The sequence below is a fragment of the Pan paniscus genome, chromosome 6 (assembly GCF_029289425.2).
Source record: "Pan paniscus chromosome 6, NHGRI_mPanPan1-v2.0_pri, whole genome shotgun sequence".
Classification (NCBI taxonomy): Eukaryota; Metazoa; Chordata; class Mammalia; order Primates; family Hominidae; genus Pan; species Pan paniscus.
Window position 1 is genome coordinate 107,081,590 of NC_073255.2, and position 18,403 is coordinate 107,099,992.

The 18,403-nt window shown below is 37.6% G+C and overlaps 1 protein-coding gene across 1 annotated transcript in view; it reads left to right on the forward strand.

Moving 5' to 3' along the window:
• ZNF804B (zinc finger protein 804B) overlaps nt 1–18,403 on the forward strand; it is a 590,375-nt gene that overhangs the window by 450,994 nt on the left and 120,978 nt on the right. Inside the window, exon 2 of the mRNA XM_055114657.2 lies at nt 17,306–17,446. Coding sequence (XP_054970632.1) covers nt 17,306–17,446 — 141 coding nt within the window. The remainder of the gene's footprint in view (nt 1–17,305; nt 17,447–18,403) is intronic.

Here is an 18,403-nt window from a genome sequence, read left to right on the forward strand (position 1 = left end):
TTAAATTGTACTTTACAGCACCACAACCGTGATTCTTTCCTCCATTCATTTTCTTTTTTACCCTTTGGTCACAAGGGAAATCTGGATTCTTTTGCCCACCTGAGGCATCTGTTTTCTCTTTCTATCTCCATGTTTTCATCATACTTCTCATGTATGTTTTACTTCCCCTTTTTTCTTTCACTTGGCATTCCTCCCTACATGGGCATTCCAGTGTGAAACCATAGTGATATTCAGGCATGCAACTAATGAAGAGGCAGACTCTTATCTGAGCTTTTGCTGACACTCTTAGGGAAAGCTTCATCGTATTTATTTAGATTTTTTAAGATATAGTTGTTTCTTATCAATGAAAGTTATTTTTTTCATTTTATATTACAGAAGAGACATTTTCTGCAAAAAGAGTGTAAATGTTCCATGCCATCACTGCAGTTTCACAGAATAGAGATTTGCTGATAAATATAACCACTAATGAGGACACAGATTCCAACCCAGAGTATTAACAGAGCATGTAAGCTGACAAATTCCAGAATTAGGATTTTTTATAGCATAATGGACAGAAGCAAAACATTCTATAGAAATCAATTTTTAAAATCACTTACTTGTGCTTTGATCAATTCGAAGTGAACTCAGGACATACAAAATGGAATAACAGACACTGGAGACTCCAAAAGTGTCACCATTGGAAGGAGAGTGAGGGATGAAATATTACCTATTAGATATATTGTACACTACTTGGTTGATTGGTCCACCAAAAGTCGAGACTTCCAAGAAGCAGAAAGTCCAAGAAAGAAGTGCTGGGAAAATAATCAAAAGGAGCACGTAGTGGAATAATATGAAAAGGATCATAACTACTACCTAAGCTACTGGTCAGAAATAGTGACTAGCTGTAATAGAAGAGAAAATGGGAGATAGTAATAATATACTCTCTAAGGTTTGTATGACTTCCTCTTTATTAATACATGGAGTAAAATCTGTATCATTCTCATTACCAAATGTAGGTTTATTATTTCTCAGGAATACTTTGGTCACCTTCTTAAGCCCCAGAATTAAAAAGCTCATCAATTGTCATTCATTTCTTATATATCTAAGAGTCAAATTCAAGCCTATTAATTTAGACCCATTATAAAATTGTAACTTAATGAGGCTTATTCTGCTTAGGTATGTACCTGTGTTCCAGAGCAGCATGACTATTTCCTTTCTTTAAATACACACAGTACTTTAAATCCCTAACATACGATTTTGTACCCTTTATGTTGTCCTTTGTATCTTATGAATTAATCCTATCCTTGCAGGTGGTCTGTGAGTTTCTTGAAAACAGGGATTGTGTATTATTATCATGCACAGTAAAATGGCACAGTAACTCATCCAAGCATTCATAACATAACTAAATCCCTACCCTAAACCAAGCTCTTTCAAGAGCACCATAGAAATGTGAAGACAATTTTAAAGATAATTTTAGGTGTGAATTCTTTTATCTTTTGATTTGATGTTTTCCTTTCATGTTAGACATCCCTGCTATATCAGAGAAAGGGGTAGCTTCCTCCTTTCTAAAACTAGTTTTTAGAACTGGCTAAGTTCAGTGCTGAATTTATTATAGCTACAACTAGTGATCTATGGACTAGCAAAACTCTAAATGCATTTTTTAAAGCTTAGGGGGATAAAGGAAAGAGGAGGTCTCTATTGGGGATGATTCTGTCTTCTCTAGGAGATGGCTTGAAACAGAAAACTTTTATCTATGGCATCCCAAGAATATGAATGTTATTTCTAAATATGTTGTTAAATAGACTTTGATTTTGATTACATGGTTTGAAAAAAGAAAAAAATTCTACATCTACATTTTAAAGATTCCAGAGATCCATGTATATGTCTTGAGTTTTAGAGACACAAAAATTCTATTCCTTAGACCAACTTCATTTTCCAGATGAGGAAATAGACCCTCCTGAATTAATTGCTCTGCCATTGGTCTCAAAGACAGGAGTCAGGACTTGAATTCTCATTCCAGATCTGCTATTTATCATCTTGCATAAACGTTTGACAAGCCAAAGAACTTTTCCTGGATTAATTTTCTTAAAAAATTGTGGAGATTGCTTCCAATTACCTACCTGTGTGATTATTCTAACTTTCTATTTTACTTTTTTACAATGGGCCCACAACTTCTCTTCTATTGTAGCTACAATACGTCTCTTTTTAGACTAGTTCTCTACACAGCACACACACACACATACACACACATGTACATACTCACACAAATGCACATACAGAATAGATTGGAGCCCAACTCAGTATGGCTTGTTGAGTTGACACCCGTGGTAACAGTAAGTATGGATTCTCCAAGAGCTGAAGCAGCTGTGACAATCTTGGACAAATGTAGGCTGTTTGCCACAGTATGGGTGGGCTACACCATCAGAGCTGCCATTACAATACATATAAACATTGGCCCCAGTTTCCAGCTAGTTAGGCTTTCTGACTCCAGCTCACAAGCATTTTTAGTTAGTTCTCATAAATGCAGGTATATGTGCATAAACTGATGTACAGAACCTCTTTTTGAGGTTTTCTGACGTCACTTATCCAAGTTTTGCCGTTGTATGCGAAGACTATTTAATAGACAAACATAAGTAGTTTATAGTGGCTCTTTTGGCCCTTGTAAATATCTTTCTCTCAAAGTAAACTAGCATTTTTTAATTTTTTTTCTCACTTTGGCACATTTTCTTAGCTTAAAGGTAGTATTTTAGATTTAAGACATAGAGCTTCTGTAAAGCATAATTTTTTCACAATTTCTAGTATTCTCTAAGTTTGAAATTAAATTACCCACTAGAATTTCAACAGATAGAAGCCTGGAGCAGCCACTTTGAAATAATGGTGTGCCTTTGTGAACACAATCACTTTTTAAACATCTCTGGTACAGAGCAAGTAAACCAAGCAGCAGACTTATTATTAGACATGATAGCAGATGTTCAGGGGAATAGAGAGATGTCCTTGGTGTTTTGTAATTCATCTGACTTGCTTTTTCTTAAAAGCAAAGCCATTGGCTTTATACTATTTTAATATGTCATCTTAGGAGTTTGCAGGCCTGTGTTTAGCACATGTAGAACATAAATACAGCAGAGATTAATACCAGAACAATTTAAGAAGTTCAGAGGAGGAAAACTTTCTTGAAATTCACTGAATCTATTTGAAGGGAACGTATTTGCAATCAATTCCCATGGAAAGGTGAAGCAGTGGCTAGATCAGCATTGTTTAATGGTCATTTCTCTCATAGATGACTCTCACAAATTTTAAATTAAAAGAAAAATGGTTTGTAACTGAGGAGGTATCACTAGCAACTTTCCAGAAAACTTAGTTGTCCAACGTTTTTCATTGACTTTTCTTATATTAGAAAATGAAATGTCAGATGCTATTAATTGCATTTTTACAATAAGTAGCTACATCAGGAGTAATGGCTAAACGAAAGTACTTCCTGTCTAATGCACAATAGATATATTCATTTAAATGTATTCAATTTAGATGAATGCAATATGTCTATATTCATTACAGTTATACCTACCTGTGGGCTGAATTGATGAGGTGGTAATTACTACCTTTATAAATGGAACAGCATTGTGAGTCTGGAGGAAGAAAACTCATTTTCTTATCATGTTTCACACACCCACACAGTAGAAACATTCCAAAATCTTTCTTCCAGTCATAAAGATTTTACCCTTGAATTTCCAGTGGACCTAATGATTGTAAACATGATCACTCAGTAGGTCCCGCTTTTCTGGAGGGTTGCAAAGGGTTGGTCTCATGGGATATGATGGAGGGGAACTGAGAGTCTCAAAATCTCTTCATGCAAAGTAAGTCTCATGTTTGTTATTCTGCATGCCTGCAGTGCAGCTGTAGGCATCATGTGGCATGGATTCGATTATTCCTATACCATACATTGTTTTCTGAGTTCAATGAAGGTAGGACTATTAAAATGTGACTTTGTTGAATACTTTTATTTTTAGAACACTGTTCTAAAAATATAGTCTGCTAATTAGAAAAAGCAAGTACACATAGTTCCTATACACTCTGCCCAATCCTAAATAGTTTCTCTTATTTTGCATTGTGAGGTGAGTTAGTGTATTAGACTATTCTTATGCTGCTAACAAAGACATACCCAAGACTGGATAATTTATAAAGGAAAGAGGCTTAATTGACTCACAGGTCCACATGGCTGGGGAGACCTCACAATCATGACGAAAGGCGAATGAGGAGCAAGGTCATGTCTTACATGGCAGCAGGCAAGAGCGCATGTGCAGGAGAACTCCCATTTATTAAAACCATCTGATCTCATAATTTATATTCACTATCACGAGAACAGCACAGGAAAAACCCACCCTCCATGATTCAATCACCTCCCACCAGGTCCCTCCAATGACACACGGGGATTATTATAATTCAAGGTGAGATTTGGGTGGGGACACAGAGCCAAACTATATCATTCTGCCCCTGGTTCCTCCCAAATCTTATGTCCTCACATTTCAAAACCAAGTATGCCTTCCACTGCCCTTCAAAGTCTTAACTCATTCCAGCATTAACCCAAAAGTTCAAATCCAAAGTCTCATCTGAGAAAAGGCAAATCCCTTTCACCTATGATCCTGTAAAATCAAAAGCAACTTAGTTACTTCCTAGATACAAAGGGGGTACAGGCAATGGTTAAATACATTCATTCCAAATGGGAGAAATTGGAGAAAACAAAGGGGGTTTAGGCCCCATGCAAGTCCAAAATCCAGTGGGGCAGTCAAATCTTAAAGCTCCAAAATGATCTCCTTTGACCTCATGTCTCACATCCAAGTCACAGTGATGCCAAAGGTGGGTTCCCATGATCTTGGGCAGCTCCTCCCCTGTGACTTTGCAGGGTACATTCCCCCTTCTGGCTGTTTTCATGGGCAGACATTGAGTGTCTGCAGCTTTTCCAGGCACACAGTGCAAGCTGTTGGTGGATCTACTATTCTGGGGTCTGGAGGATGGTGGCCCTCTTCTCACAGCTCCACTAGGCAGTTTCCTAGTGGGGATTCTGTGTGGGGGGCTAAAATCCCACATTTCCCTTCTTCATTGCCCTAGCAGAGGTTCCCACAAGGCCCCACCCCTGCAGCAAACTTCTACCTGGACATACAAGCATTTCCATACATCCTCTGAAATCTAGGCGGAGCTTCCCAGATCTCAATTCTTGACTTCTGTGCATCTGCAGGCTTAATACCACGTGGCAGCTGCCAAGGCTTGGGGCTTACACCCTCTAAAGCCATGACCTGAACTGTACTTTGTCCACTTTTAGCCATGGCTGGAGCAGCTGGGACACAAGACACCAAGTCCCAAGACTGCACACTGGAAGAGGGGCTTGGGCCTGGCCCATAAAACCATTTTTCCCTCCTAGGTCTTTGGGCCTATGATGAGAGGGGCTGCCATGAAGGTATCTGACATGCCCTGGAGAGGTTTTTCCCATCGGCTTGGCGATTAACATTTTGCATCTCATTACTTATGCAAATTTCTGCAGCCAGCTTGAATTTCTTCCCAGAAAATGGGGTTTTCTTTTCTATTGAATTATCAGGCTGCAAATTTTCTGAACTTTTATGCTTTGCTTCCCTTGTAAACATAAGCTCCATTTCCAAACTATGTATTTGTGAATACATAAAACTGAATGCTGGCCAGGCACGGTGGCTCATGCCTGTAATCCCAACGCTTTGGGAGGCCGAGGAGAGTGGATCACCTGAGGTCAGCAGTTTGAGACCAGCCTGGCCAATGTGGTGAAACCCTGTCTCTACTAAAAATACAAAAATTAGTCAGGCATGGTGGCTGGTGCCTGTGATCCTAGCTACTCAGGAGGCTGAGGCAGGAGAATTGCTTGAACCCAGGAGGTGGAAGTTGCAGTGAGCTGAGATCACGCCATTGCACTCCAGCCTGGGTCACAAGAACAAAACTCCATCTCAAAAAACAAAACAAAAAACAAACAAACCCACAAAAATGAATACTTTTAACAGCACCCAAGTCAGCTTTTGAATGGGTTGCTGCTTAGAAATTTCTTCTGCCAGATGCCTTAAATCATCTCTCTCAAGTTCAAAGTTTCACAAATCCCTATGGCAGGAGCAAAGTGCTGCCAGTCTCTTTGCTAAAACATAACAAGAGTCACCATTGCTCCAGTTCCCAACGAGTTCCTCATCTCCATCTGAGACCCTCAGCCTGGGCTTTATTGTCCATGTTGCTATCAGCATTTTGGTCAAAGCCATTCATCAAGTCTCTAGAAAGTTCCAAACTTTCCCACATTTTCCTGTTTTCTTCTGAGCCCTCCAAATTATTTGAACTTCTGCCTGTTACCCAGTTCCAAAGTGGCCTCCACATTTTTGGGTATCTTTACAGCAGCACCCCACTCTACTAGTACCAATTTACTGTATTAGTTTGCTATCATGCTGCTAATAAAGACATACCTAAGACTGGGTAATTTACAAAGGAAAGCGGTTTAATTGACTCACAGTTCCACATGGCTGGGGAGGCCTCACAAACATGACAGGAGGTTAATGAGGAGCAAGGTCACATCTTACATGCCTGCAGGCAAGAGGCCATGTTCAGGGGAACTCCCTTTTATAAAACCATCAGATCTCATGAGACTTATTCACTATCATGAGAACAGCACAGGAAAAACCCACCCCCAATGATTTGATTACTTCCCACTGAGTCCCTCCCATGATACATGGGGATTATTACAATTCAAGGTGAGATTTGGGTGGGGACATACAGCCAAACAATATCAGTTAGTATATTGTAGTTGATGAACCCATATTTATACATTATTATTAGCAAAATCTACAGTTTACATTAAGACTCAGTCTTTGTGTTTTACAGTTATGTGAGTTTTTATATCACCATATGTATTTCAGGAATTCCAATTCTCTCCCCTTTAGCACATTAAATAACTGGATAAAAATCAATCAATCAATCAGTCAAATGTATTCGTTCTTTCAGTCACTACATTTATTAATTCATGTATTCTTTAATAGACATTTGGTAAACATAAACTCTAGGTCAAGAATTCACTGTAATTTAATTGCTTCAAGCGTTTTCCCGACCCAGGCTTAATATGCATATTTTTTAGTCACTCTTTTTCCTTCCTCACTCAAGGATATTGTCTGATTTTACTGGTGAGCGCTGAAATGTTCTGTATTAGAGAAACTGATAGTCTTTCCATTTTGGTGGGCTAATACTGCGTTGTGTCAGCAAAAGTTCATTGGTTTATGTGTGTTATATTTACTATTTTATTGGTTTTTTTTTTTTGAGACAGAGTCTCTCTCTGTCGTCCAGGCTGGAGTGCAGTGGCACAATCTCGGCTCACTGCAAGCTCTGCCTCCCAGGTTCATGCCGTTCTCCTGCCTCAGCCTCCCGAGTAGCTGGGACTACAGGCGCCAGCCACCACGCCTGGCTAATTTTTTTGTATTTTTAATAGAGACGGTGTTTCACCATGTTAGCCAGGATGATCTCAATCTCCTGACCTCGTGATCCACCCGCCTTGGCCTCCCAGAGTGCTGGGATTACAGGCGTGAGCCACCGCGCCTAGCCCTGTTTTATTGGTTGTTAAGCAACTCTGCAAAACAATCTACAGCCTTTATAAACTTGTGCAATGTAGCATCTGTATCTGATCATTAAGAAATCTGGAAATTATATCTTCCCTCTTTTTCCTTCCATTAGACAGATAAGCATGATTAAGCGATTAAGCAATAAAGCAGTAGCTGCTATTGTGATTATCTTTGGATTCACCTGCACTTCCTTATTTCCTTTCTAACGTGTTTTTCTGGTGGAGGAACTGTATAGTAATTCATGCTGAGGAAGATGAAATTGGTGGTGGCCAACGTTGATAACTGTGGTCCTAACGGAAATGCATGTGTTCCTAAAAAATAATCCTTGTTTAGACAGGGCACGGTGGCTCACGCCTGTAATCCCAGCACTTTGAGAGGCCGAGGTGGGTGGATCACAAGGTCAGGAGATCGAGACCATCCTGGCTAACACGGTGAAACCCCGTCTCTACTGAAAATACAAAAAATTAGCCGGGCGAGCTGGCAGGCCCGTGTAGTACCAGCTATTCGGGAGGCTGAGGCAGGAGAATCACTTGAACCTGGGAGGCGGAGCTTGCAGTGAGCTGAGATCGCGCCACTGCACTCCAGCCTGGGCGACAGAGTGAGACTCTTTCTCAAAAAAATAAAATAATAATAATAATAATCCCTGTTCAATTGCAGTCAATTAAGAAACATCTCCAAAATAGGCAATTATTTAAGCAAACTTTAAATATTTAATTGTTTCTTCATGTACAGAAATGTAGTCAACAGTCTGGCATCCTGCCTGTAAGTCAGAAATTTGTCATTCTTTCCAAATTAGAAACAATGCTGAGTTGTCCCTAGGGAACACCACCGAGAGACAATTTCACATGTTTAATGTGCTTTTATTTATCTTTTAATGTGGGCATCTTTGATGAATCATTAATAAGAGGAGAAAAAAATCCCTTTCAAAACTAGTTAGTGGCTGACATCACACCTTACCTGGGCATTGATGGAAAAGTCAAATTTTGTTCATGTCTCATTCCAAGTCTGGCTAATGGATAGTTGGTTCACACTGAACTATAAGAAAAACAATTGATTATGGTAAAATGGGAACAGCATTGGAAAACAAGAATCTGCAGTTCTGATTATGGATTTGTGTGCAATTGCCACTCTCCATTACTTTAGGAAAACTCTTCAATATGCAACATAGATCTCAGAATCTACATAAAAAAGATTGTTCTAAAAGTCTAAAACTACCATGTGTTTGGAATTATACTTACCTACCTACTCTAACATTATTCCAACAGTCTAATTCTCCGTGATATGAATTGTGTTGCCAGGGTAGGCCATACTGTCTATGTGTTAAGAGAAAAGCATTCTCTGCCTTTTTATTATTATTATTAATTTCACTTTTCAATAAATAGTTACTGAGTTTTTCTAAGTAATAAGTACCATGTTAGATGTTGTGGAATGCAAAGACTATCCTTTTTACAAAAGAAGTCAATCAGCCCAGAACGGTGGCTCACACCTGTAATCTCAACACTTTGGGAGGCTGAGGCAGGTGGATCACCTGAGGTCAGGAGTTCTAGAACAGCCTGGTCAACATGGTGAAACCCCATCTCTACTAAAAATACAAAAATTAGCTGAGCGTGGTGGCATGCACCTGTAGTCCCAGCTACTCAGGAGGCTGAGGCAGGAGAATCGCTTGAACCGGGAAGCAGAGGTTGCAGTGAGCTGAGATCATGCCACTGCACCCCAGCCTGGGTGAGAGTGAGACTTCATATCAAAAAAAAAAAAAGAAAGAAAGAAAGAAATCAATCATAACTTTGGAGAAATCAACATTAGTAATATTAATGTTAATTAAGTACATATTATGCTCTCTTGACTATGTTTGGAATTCTTAAATAGGTAAAAGTAAAAAAAACAGAGATTAAAAACTCCTGAAAACCCTAATTATGCAAAGAATATTAAATTTGCTAGCTTTATTTTTATTTTTATTTTACGTTCCTGGGTACATGCGCAGGATGTGCAGGTTTGTTACATAGGTAAACGTGTGCCATGGTGGTTTGCTGCACCTATTAACCCATCACCTAGGTATTAAGCCCAGCATACATCAGCTGTTTATCCTAATGCACTCCCATCCCCCACCCAACCCCTGGAGAAGCCCCAGTATGTGTTGCTCTCCTCCCTGTGTCCATGTGTTCTCATCATTCAGCTCCCACTTATAAGTAAGAACATGTGACATTTGGTTTTCTGTTCCTGCATTAGTTTGCTGAGGATAATGGCTTCCACTCCATCCATGTCCCTGCAAAGGACATGATCTCATTCATTTTCATGGCTGCATAGTATTCCATGGTGTCTATGTACCACATTTTCTTTATCCAGTCTATCACTGATGGGCATTTGAGTTGATTCCACATCTTTGCGATTGTGAATAGTGCTGCAATGAACATAGTATGCATGTATTTCTGTAATAGAATGACTTATATTCCTTTGGGTATATATGCAGTAATGGGATTGCTGGATCAAATGGTATTTCTAGTTCTAGATCTTTGATGAATTACTACACTGTTTTCCACAATGGTTGCTAATTTACATTCCCACCAACAGTGTAAAAGTATTCCTATTTCTCTGCAACCTTGCCAGCAACTGTTGTTTCTTGACTTTTTAAGCATCTCCATTCTGACTGGTGAGAGATGGTATTTCATTGTGGTTTTGACTTGCATTTCTCTAATGATCAGTGATGTTGAGCTTTCATTCATATGTTTATTGGCCACATGAATGTCTTCTTTTGAGAAGTGTCTGTTCATGCCCTTTGCCCACTTTTTAATAGGGTTGTTTGTTTTTTTCCTGTTAATTCGTTTAAGTTATTTGTAGATTCTGGATATTAGACTTTTGTCAGATGGATAGATTGCAAAAATTTTCTCCCACTCTTTAGGCTGCCTGTTTGCTCTGATGATAGTGGGTTTTTTGTTGTTGTTGTTGTTTGTTTGTTTGCTGTGAAGAAGCTCTCTGATTAGATCCCATTTGTCAATTTTTGCTTTTGTTGCAATTGTTTTTGGCAATTTCATCATGAAATCTTTGCCTGTGCCTGTGTCTTGAATGCTATTGCCTAGATTTTCTTCTAGGATTTTTGTTGTTTTGGGTTTTATATATAAGTCCTTAATCCATATTGAGTTAATTTTTGTATAAGGTGAAAGGAAGGGGTCCAGTTTCAATTTTCTGCATATGGCTGGCCAGTTCTCCCAGTCCTTTCCCGATTACTTGTTTTTGTCAGGTTCATTGAAGATCAGATGGTTGTAGATTTGTGGTCTTATTTCTGAGTTCTCCATTCTGTTCCATGGGTCTATGTGCCTATTTTTATACCAGTACCATACTGTTTTGGTTACTGTAGCCTTGTAGTATAATTTGAAGTCCAGTAGCATGATGACTCCAGCTTTGTTCTTTTAGCTTAGGATTGTCATTGCTACACAAGCTCTTTTTTGAATCTATATGAATTTTACAATAGTTTCTTCTAATTCTGTGAAGAATGTCCATGGTAGTTTAATGGGAACAGCACTGAATTTGTAAATTACTTTGAGCAGTATGGCCATTTTCATGATATTGATTTTTCCTATCCATGAGCATGGAATGTTTTTCCATTTGTTTGTGTCCTCTCTGAGTTACTTGACCAATGGTTTGTAGTCCTCCTTGAAGAGGTCCCTCACTTCCCTTGTTAGCTGTATTCCTAGGTATTTTATTCTCTTTGTAAATTTGCTAGCTTTGTGTGAGATAGTGGACTAAAGGTGATAAAAATTCCTCTCACCTGCCCAAATTTCCATCAGGAATTTGCTTTGTAGACTCAGGGGAAAATAGTATTTTGTGAAAAATAATTTTATACTGTCACATGCATTCAGTGATACACACACACACACACACACACACAAACAGACTGCAGAACGTCCAAACATTGAGTACCTATATAGGGGAAGAAAAATAATTTTCTTCTTCTCAAGCGTTTTGCTGTGACTTCCTGTAACAAAAGACAAATTAACAAGATAAGAAACAGAAGTTTGATAACATGTATACCTCTTGTGCACATGGGAGATAACCTGGAGAAATAAATAAACTTCTAGACTAAATTTCAAAGAATTGTATTAGACTTCAGGCTTAAATATCATCATTCTCCAAAACAAAGAAGTACGCAGTGAAAGGTAAGGTAAGTACGCAGTGAAAGGTCAGGTTAAGACCCATGAAAAGTGCTACTACAAAACAGGAAAGTGTTTGTTATGCAGATTTAAGTCTATGCCTTTTCCATTGATTAAGAGTCTCTAGTAATTTAGAGCTAGCCTTCTCTTAGGTTGTCTTAGGTGTCTTAGGAGACACCTTTACAAATAAAGATTTCCTTTATAGGTGTAAATTTATCTAGAAAAGGGTAGGTAACTTTTCAAAGCTTCTCCTGTGTCTATAATTTCTTAAAATAACTAGTTCACAATTATCCTTATGCTAAGGAGGCGTACTGGAGTGGCATAGTTAGGTTTCCTGCAGTCATATTTTGGGGTGGCATATTCTGAGCCCCATCACCTATATTTGCCATGTGGTATACTTAGTACTTCCCTAAAAATTAACCAATTTTTTCTTCACAACAATCTTGTAAGCTACTTATTATTATCCCCCTTAATCTATTCTGAGATAACTGAAACCTGTAGAGTTTGAACTTCTGTAAGACAGAGGCTGACATTCAAGCTAGTCAGGTCTCAAAGACAAAGATTTTTTTTTTCCTATTATAAAAACAGAATAAATAAGTGAATGAAACCTCCAAAGCAAGTTTTCTGTTATCCAAGCTGTTACAGAGATGCAGAAAGATGATGGATGCCAAAAGAGTATTCTGACTCAGCAGCAGCCACTTGATTGGAAGAGGGGAAAATTCACTCTCTTCGAAGTAGGATTTCATTTGGGGCTAATATAATAGAACGAGTTAGAGAATATTAGAATTCTTAAAGCAACCTCTTACACATAACAGTGAAGGGTCAAATGTGGGCTTTCATGCAAAGAATATGAATTCAATTCTCACAGCTCTGTGCTGGTATTACCCATAAGGAGCTATGAAGAACAGCAATTGATTTCTTCCCTTTCTTTTTCATAATCAGAGCACATATTCACAACCAATGCAACAAGACTACTACCTTGCATTTTCCTAGTACCCATCTCTCAGCTTCAAGAGCATTATACATTTTTAAAATTATAATTAGTTCTCTCACTCTTCCTGGGAGTTAACTGCTCCATATCATCCCAAACCCACAAATGAGTTAGCGGAGACAGCCTGGACTTATATGGCATCTGGATAAATGCTTAGTAGTTGGAACAGCCTTGAGTATGGTGAATCACGCCTCTGAAGTCAGGCAGATCTGAGCTTTAATCCAGTGAATGAATTTCTAAACATGTTTGTGCCTTATTTTCCATATCTTTAAATGAGATAATAATAGAACATACTTCATAGGGTTATTGTGAAGATTAAGTGAGTGAACAAGTGTGAAGTGCTTGGCACATTTCTAGTTTACAATGTAGTTCATGAGGAGTTAATGTGTAATAATAATTACAATAATAATAACAATTTGATAGCAAACATTCATATTTCTAAGTGCATTACTCTAGTCAGAACACTAGCCACTTTTAAAAACGTACCTGTTTTATGCATTAATGTAAGATTTTTGGTGTGAAAAAGTACATATTCTCTCCTTGCACCCAAAACATTAATTATAAAAAGTAATTAATTACTACAGAATTCATACTGAATGACAACAAAAAATGCCCATTGGCATTACCGAATGTTTTAAAAATGACTCTTGTTAAGATAACTGTCATATTCAATATTCAATTTGTAATTTATTTTCAACCTTTAATGAATCATTGAGAGTGATTAACAAGCTTTCTTTTATGTCATACATTTTTTTTCTGTCAGATAAGCTTTCAAAACCTCTTCCTCTAGGCAAACTGTAAGAAGGGAAATTTAAATAACTGGCAAATGAATGAATTAATTATATATCAAATCTTGTATCTATAATTCTTTCTTTATTTTAAAACTTTACTGATACTGAGAATAGGTCATCATTTTTTACTCCTTTCATATATGACACTTCATCTCTAAATATATTTAAAGATTGTGTAATTATTTCAGAGAGTAAATCATCTTATTTACCTTCAGGCCTATTTTTTCAGTAAAAGTATCCTGTCATTCAACAAAAAGCCAAGAAATAGTGTGTGCTAATAATGTGTATATAATGCTATGTGAGAGAGACATTAACTTCTAATTATTCTTAAGTAGTCTGATCTAGGTAACCCTTAATAGCAATTTGTGATTATCACTCTATCACAACTTATAGTTTTTACCTCTTTACATGTAATTCTTTCCCATTAAACTGTAAACTAATGAGTGTAAGACCCAGTAAGAAATTGACATTTAGAAGTTGCTAAATAAGAGATTCTTGAATATATGAATACTTAATAAACAGTTGAATGAATGGATGGTTACATGTGTGGATAGATCGTTGGATGGATGAGGTAGCATGGAGACAGTGAAAAGCATGCCCCCCTTTACCATTACCTAGCCATTAGATTTTATACAAAACATGAAATTACTAAATATCAGTTGCCTCTTTTGAAAAATAATAGAGATTTCTATCCTTATAATTCAGTCTATGTTTGTATGTTTTGTGGTAGAATTTATACTCCACCTGTTCACTCTTTCTCTCTTAATAAAGAGGCCAGAATATGCCCTGGAGATTGTCATTAGCACCTTAGAGGTAAGAAAGATAAGAATATCTGCATAATTTCCTGGCAAGAATAATGAAGCAAGAAATGTGATATGTAGTTTAGTCTAACGACCTTGTAAAATATAAGTGTTCAGAAAAAGATGGTATTAAACTTAAATTTTGGTGAAGCTGTCTTAAAATTGTAACATTTTGAATTAAAAATCATCAATATGATACTTAAAGAACGTTTTAGAAATATAGAATGTTTAGATGAAGGTAAACATTCACTCTTGACCATTAAACTACTGTCATAAAATCTCCTACATAATCTGAAAGAATATAAAAATATATTTTTAGCCTCAAATCTATCCTGAATTTTCAGTTGTTCCCCTACTCCAGCTCATGAGGCTAAGGTATTTTTGAGCACTAAGGCAGTGTTGACCAATGTCTAAGAACATTGTCAGTTTTCTAAGGCTGCTGTCGTAAGGAAGAAAGAAGAACTATGATTAGGGCGGGGGCAGTGGCTCACGCCTGTAATCCTAGCACTTTGGGAAGCCGAGGCGGGCGCATCACGAGGTCGGGAGATCAAGACCATCCTGGCTAACACGGTGAAATCCCGCCTCTACTAAAAATACAAAAAATTAGCCGGGCGTGGCAGCGGGCTCCTGTAGTGCAAGCTACTGCGGAAGGCTGAGGCAGGAGAATGGCGTGAAAACGGGAGGTGGAGCTTACAGTCAGCCGAGATCACGCCACTGCACTCCAGCCTGGGCGACAGAGCGAGACTCCGTCTCAAAATAAATAAATAAATAAGAACTATGATTAAAACAAAGGAATCCCTAGTTTCAATCCAGTCCCTGTGATTATACTAAGAAAGGACATGAAAAATAAATAAATAAATACCGGCTAGGCGTAGTGGCTCACGCCTATAATCCCAGGGCTTTGGGAGGCCGCGGCAGGTGGATCATCTGAGGTGAGGAGTTTGAGACCAGCCTAGCTAACATGGTGAAACCCCGTCTCTACTAAAAATACAAAAAAATGTAGCTGGGCGCGGTGGCGCGCGCCTATAATCCCAGCTGCTGGAGGGGCTGAGACAGGAGAATAGCTTGAACTCCGGGAGAGGGGGGTCGCGGTGAGCCGAGATCGCGCCATTGCACTCCAGCCTGCACGACAGAGGAAACTCCATCTCAAAAAAAGAGAAATAACTTAGTGAGAAAGAGTGGAGAAATAATGGTTTCCCTTGATTCTAAGTCTACTAAATCAAGGGATTTAGCACCATCTCAATGCTGTATTCCCGTCTCACTTCTCAATAGTGATTGTATCAGCTGGCAATTATCCTGGTTCTTTCAACAACTGGGTTTTGACCTTGAAATCAGTCTCCATTCTCATTACTGGCTACAGCCTGTCCATTAATTTTTTATATCCGCCATTATTCTAGAATGTAACCAAATTCTTACTTTAACTCTCTTAGATAGGCAATCCATATACTTGGTCTAGTTGTGCTGTTAGTTAATGGTATCATTCCCTTCTTTCTTTTTGCCATGTGTTTTACCCTCTTATATTTGGGCTTAAATCATTATGTTACGCACGTCTAAATTAATTGTCCCATTACTTCACCCCATTCGGAAAATATGCGTAAATTATTTCTGCTTACTTTCTTTTCTGGTCAGCTATTTGCCTATGATGTACACTTATGACCCGATTTCTTTCTATTGAGGGTAGTCGTTTTGGAGAAACAAAGATAAAATCCATTCTTTAGTTTGTTCATTCATTCTTTATACATATTTACTTGGTATTCTCAAAGTGCCAGTCACTCTTTTATTTGGTATTGGGATAATAGAGCAGAAGTTGTAGAATGGTATGAGGCATAAATATATAAACCATGATTATCCATTAATTTACGCAGTGCATATTAAGTAGCACATATTCTGGGCTAGACAACATGTTGTTTAGTATTGTGTAACAAAAATGAATAAAATAGCTTCTTCCCTCAAAAAATTGGTGGAATAAATAGACATGAAAACAGATAATTTAATGCTATGTGACATATCTGGTAATAGAATTAAAGAGGAAAATATAGAAGCAGGGTTTGATAAAATATGATACAGGCAAGGTAAGAAGTTTTTCTGGTATGTTGAGAAGGTTGGCTTTAAAGGAATATAGCAAATCACAGCTGTTTACTAACAAAGGAGCCAGGCATAGGTTGTTTGAATTCAAATTCCTTCTCCACTTGTTAACTTGGAGCCCATGAGTGTGTAATCTCTCTAAGCACTGGTTGATGCATCTATAATGCAGATGAAAATAGAACCTTACTCATAGGGTTGTTGTGAGGAATGATGAGATAATTCATACACCTTGCGCATAGTTTATACTCAGTAAACATTTGCCACTATTATTCTATAATCAAAGAGATTCTATAATCAAAAGAGGATTTTAAGCAGGAGAATTATGTAGCCAAAACTGTTTTAAGTGGAGCATACTACAAATTTTCAGGAGAATATTTTGAAGAACATGGACATAAACCCATTGGTAATGTGCAGCAGGAACTGATGCTTGTGGAGGAGGCTTTGGCAATGTTGAACATAATGGATACATCAGGCTCTATCTATAGTGTGAATGGGGACACCCATGGGAGAGCATATGAAATGGATAAATCATTTGGCTGAAGATAGAATTGCATAGGACACTAAAATTTAAGGGATAATATCAGAAAAACAGAGGGCTATGAAGGATATAAAGAAGAATGGCCAGTGATGTGCTTGGTAATAGGCACAATCACAACCTAGAAATGGGTGGCAAGAAGAAGGATGAGGAAAAACCAAGCTCCAGGCCAGGGCTACTTTAGAAATCATGATATGTCAGTTGATAAGTTAGGGATGATGCTAAACTAAAAGTTATTTTCACAGTGTCATGAATTCCCAGAGAAGAATGTGCTCCGTCATATTTTTTTAAGTTAAATACCACCTTGATTAATACGAGATCTGGTTATGCTATTAGAGAGAAGTCTAACCAACATTTTTGTATTTTTTCTTAAAGGATTTTGCAGAAAAGAAGTCCACAGCAAAGTCCCTGGAAGATGTAAAGGCAAACTTTTACTGTGAATTATGTGACAAGCAGTATCACAAACACCAGGAGTTTGACAATCATATTAATTCTTATGACCATGCTCATAAGCAGGTAAGCCAAAGTGGGAAAAGTCCTTCATATTCCTGTATTTATACCTTCAGAACAGAACTGTATGAATTTGACCTTATTTACTGCCATATAAGACTGTGAGGTGAGAACATTTTATGTCTTTTTTCCCCCCTGGAAAGGTTGTGTTTTGTGTTTAATTGTTATCCAAAGTCATTTTTTCCTAGAACTACTATAAAGCTGGAGGTAAACTTAGAGATAATCTGAGAGTAGACTGACATATTTATTTTAGAATTATATTCAGTTAACCCTTAAACAACACAGTGGTTAGGAATGTCAGTCAAAAATCCGCATATAACTTTTGCAGTTAAAAATCTGCATATGATTTTTAATTCCCTCGGAAATTTACTAATAGCCTACTGTTGACCAGGAAGAAGTTTACTGTAACATAAACAATCCATTAATGCATGTTTTATATATGTTACATGTATTATATACTATATTATTACAATAAAGTAAGCCAGAGAAAAGAAAATGTTATTAAGAAAATAAGGAATAGAAAATATTGTTACTATTCATTAAGTGGAAGTGGATCATCATAAAGGTCTTCATCTTCATTGTCTTCATGATGAGTAGGCTGGGGAGGAAGAGAAAGAGGAGGAGTTGGTCTTGCTGTCTCAGGGGTGGCAGAGGTCGAAGAAAATCCACATGTAAGTGGACTCATTCAGTTCAAAGGTCAACTGTATGTAGGGAAACCAGGACCCAGGAAAAATAATGTCTTATTCAAAGTTACTTAACTAGTTAGTGACAGATTTAGAATCCTGGACTAGTATTAGGACAGATTCTATTACAGAATCTATTATAGTCTACATCTTTCAAGGATTCTAAGTTATAGGAAATATTAGGTCTTTGGGAAAGCAATTCTCAATAAAAGATTACATTTTCCTAAGCATACTCTCTTAAGAAAGTCAAAGTTGTTATTTAATAAATGAAACATTGAAA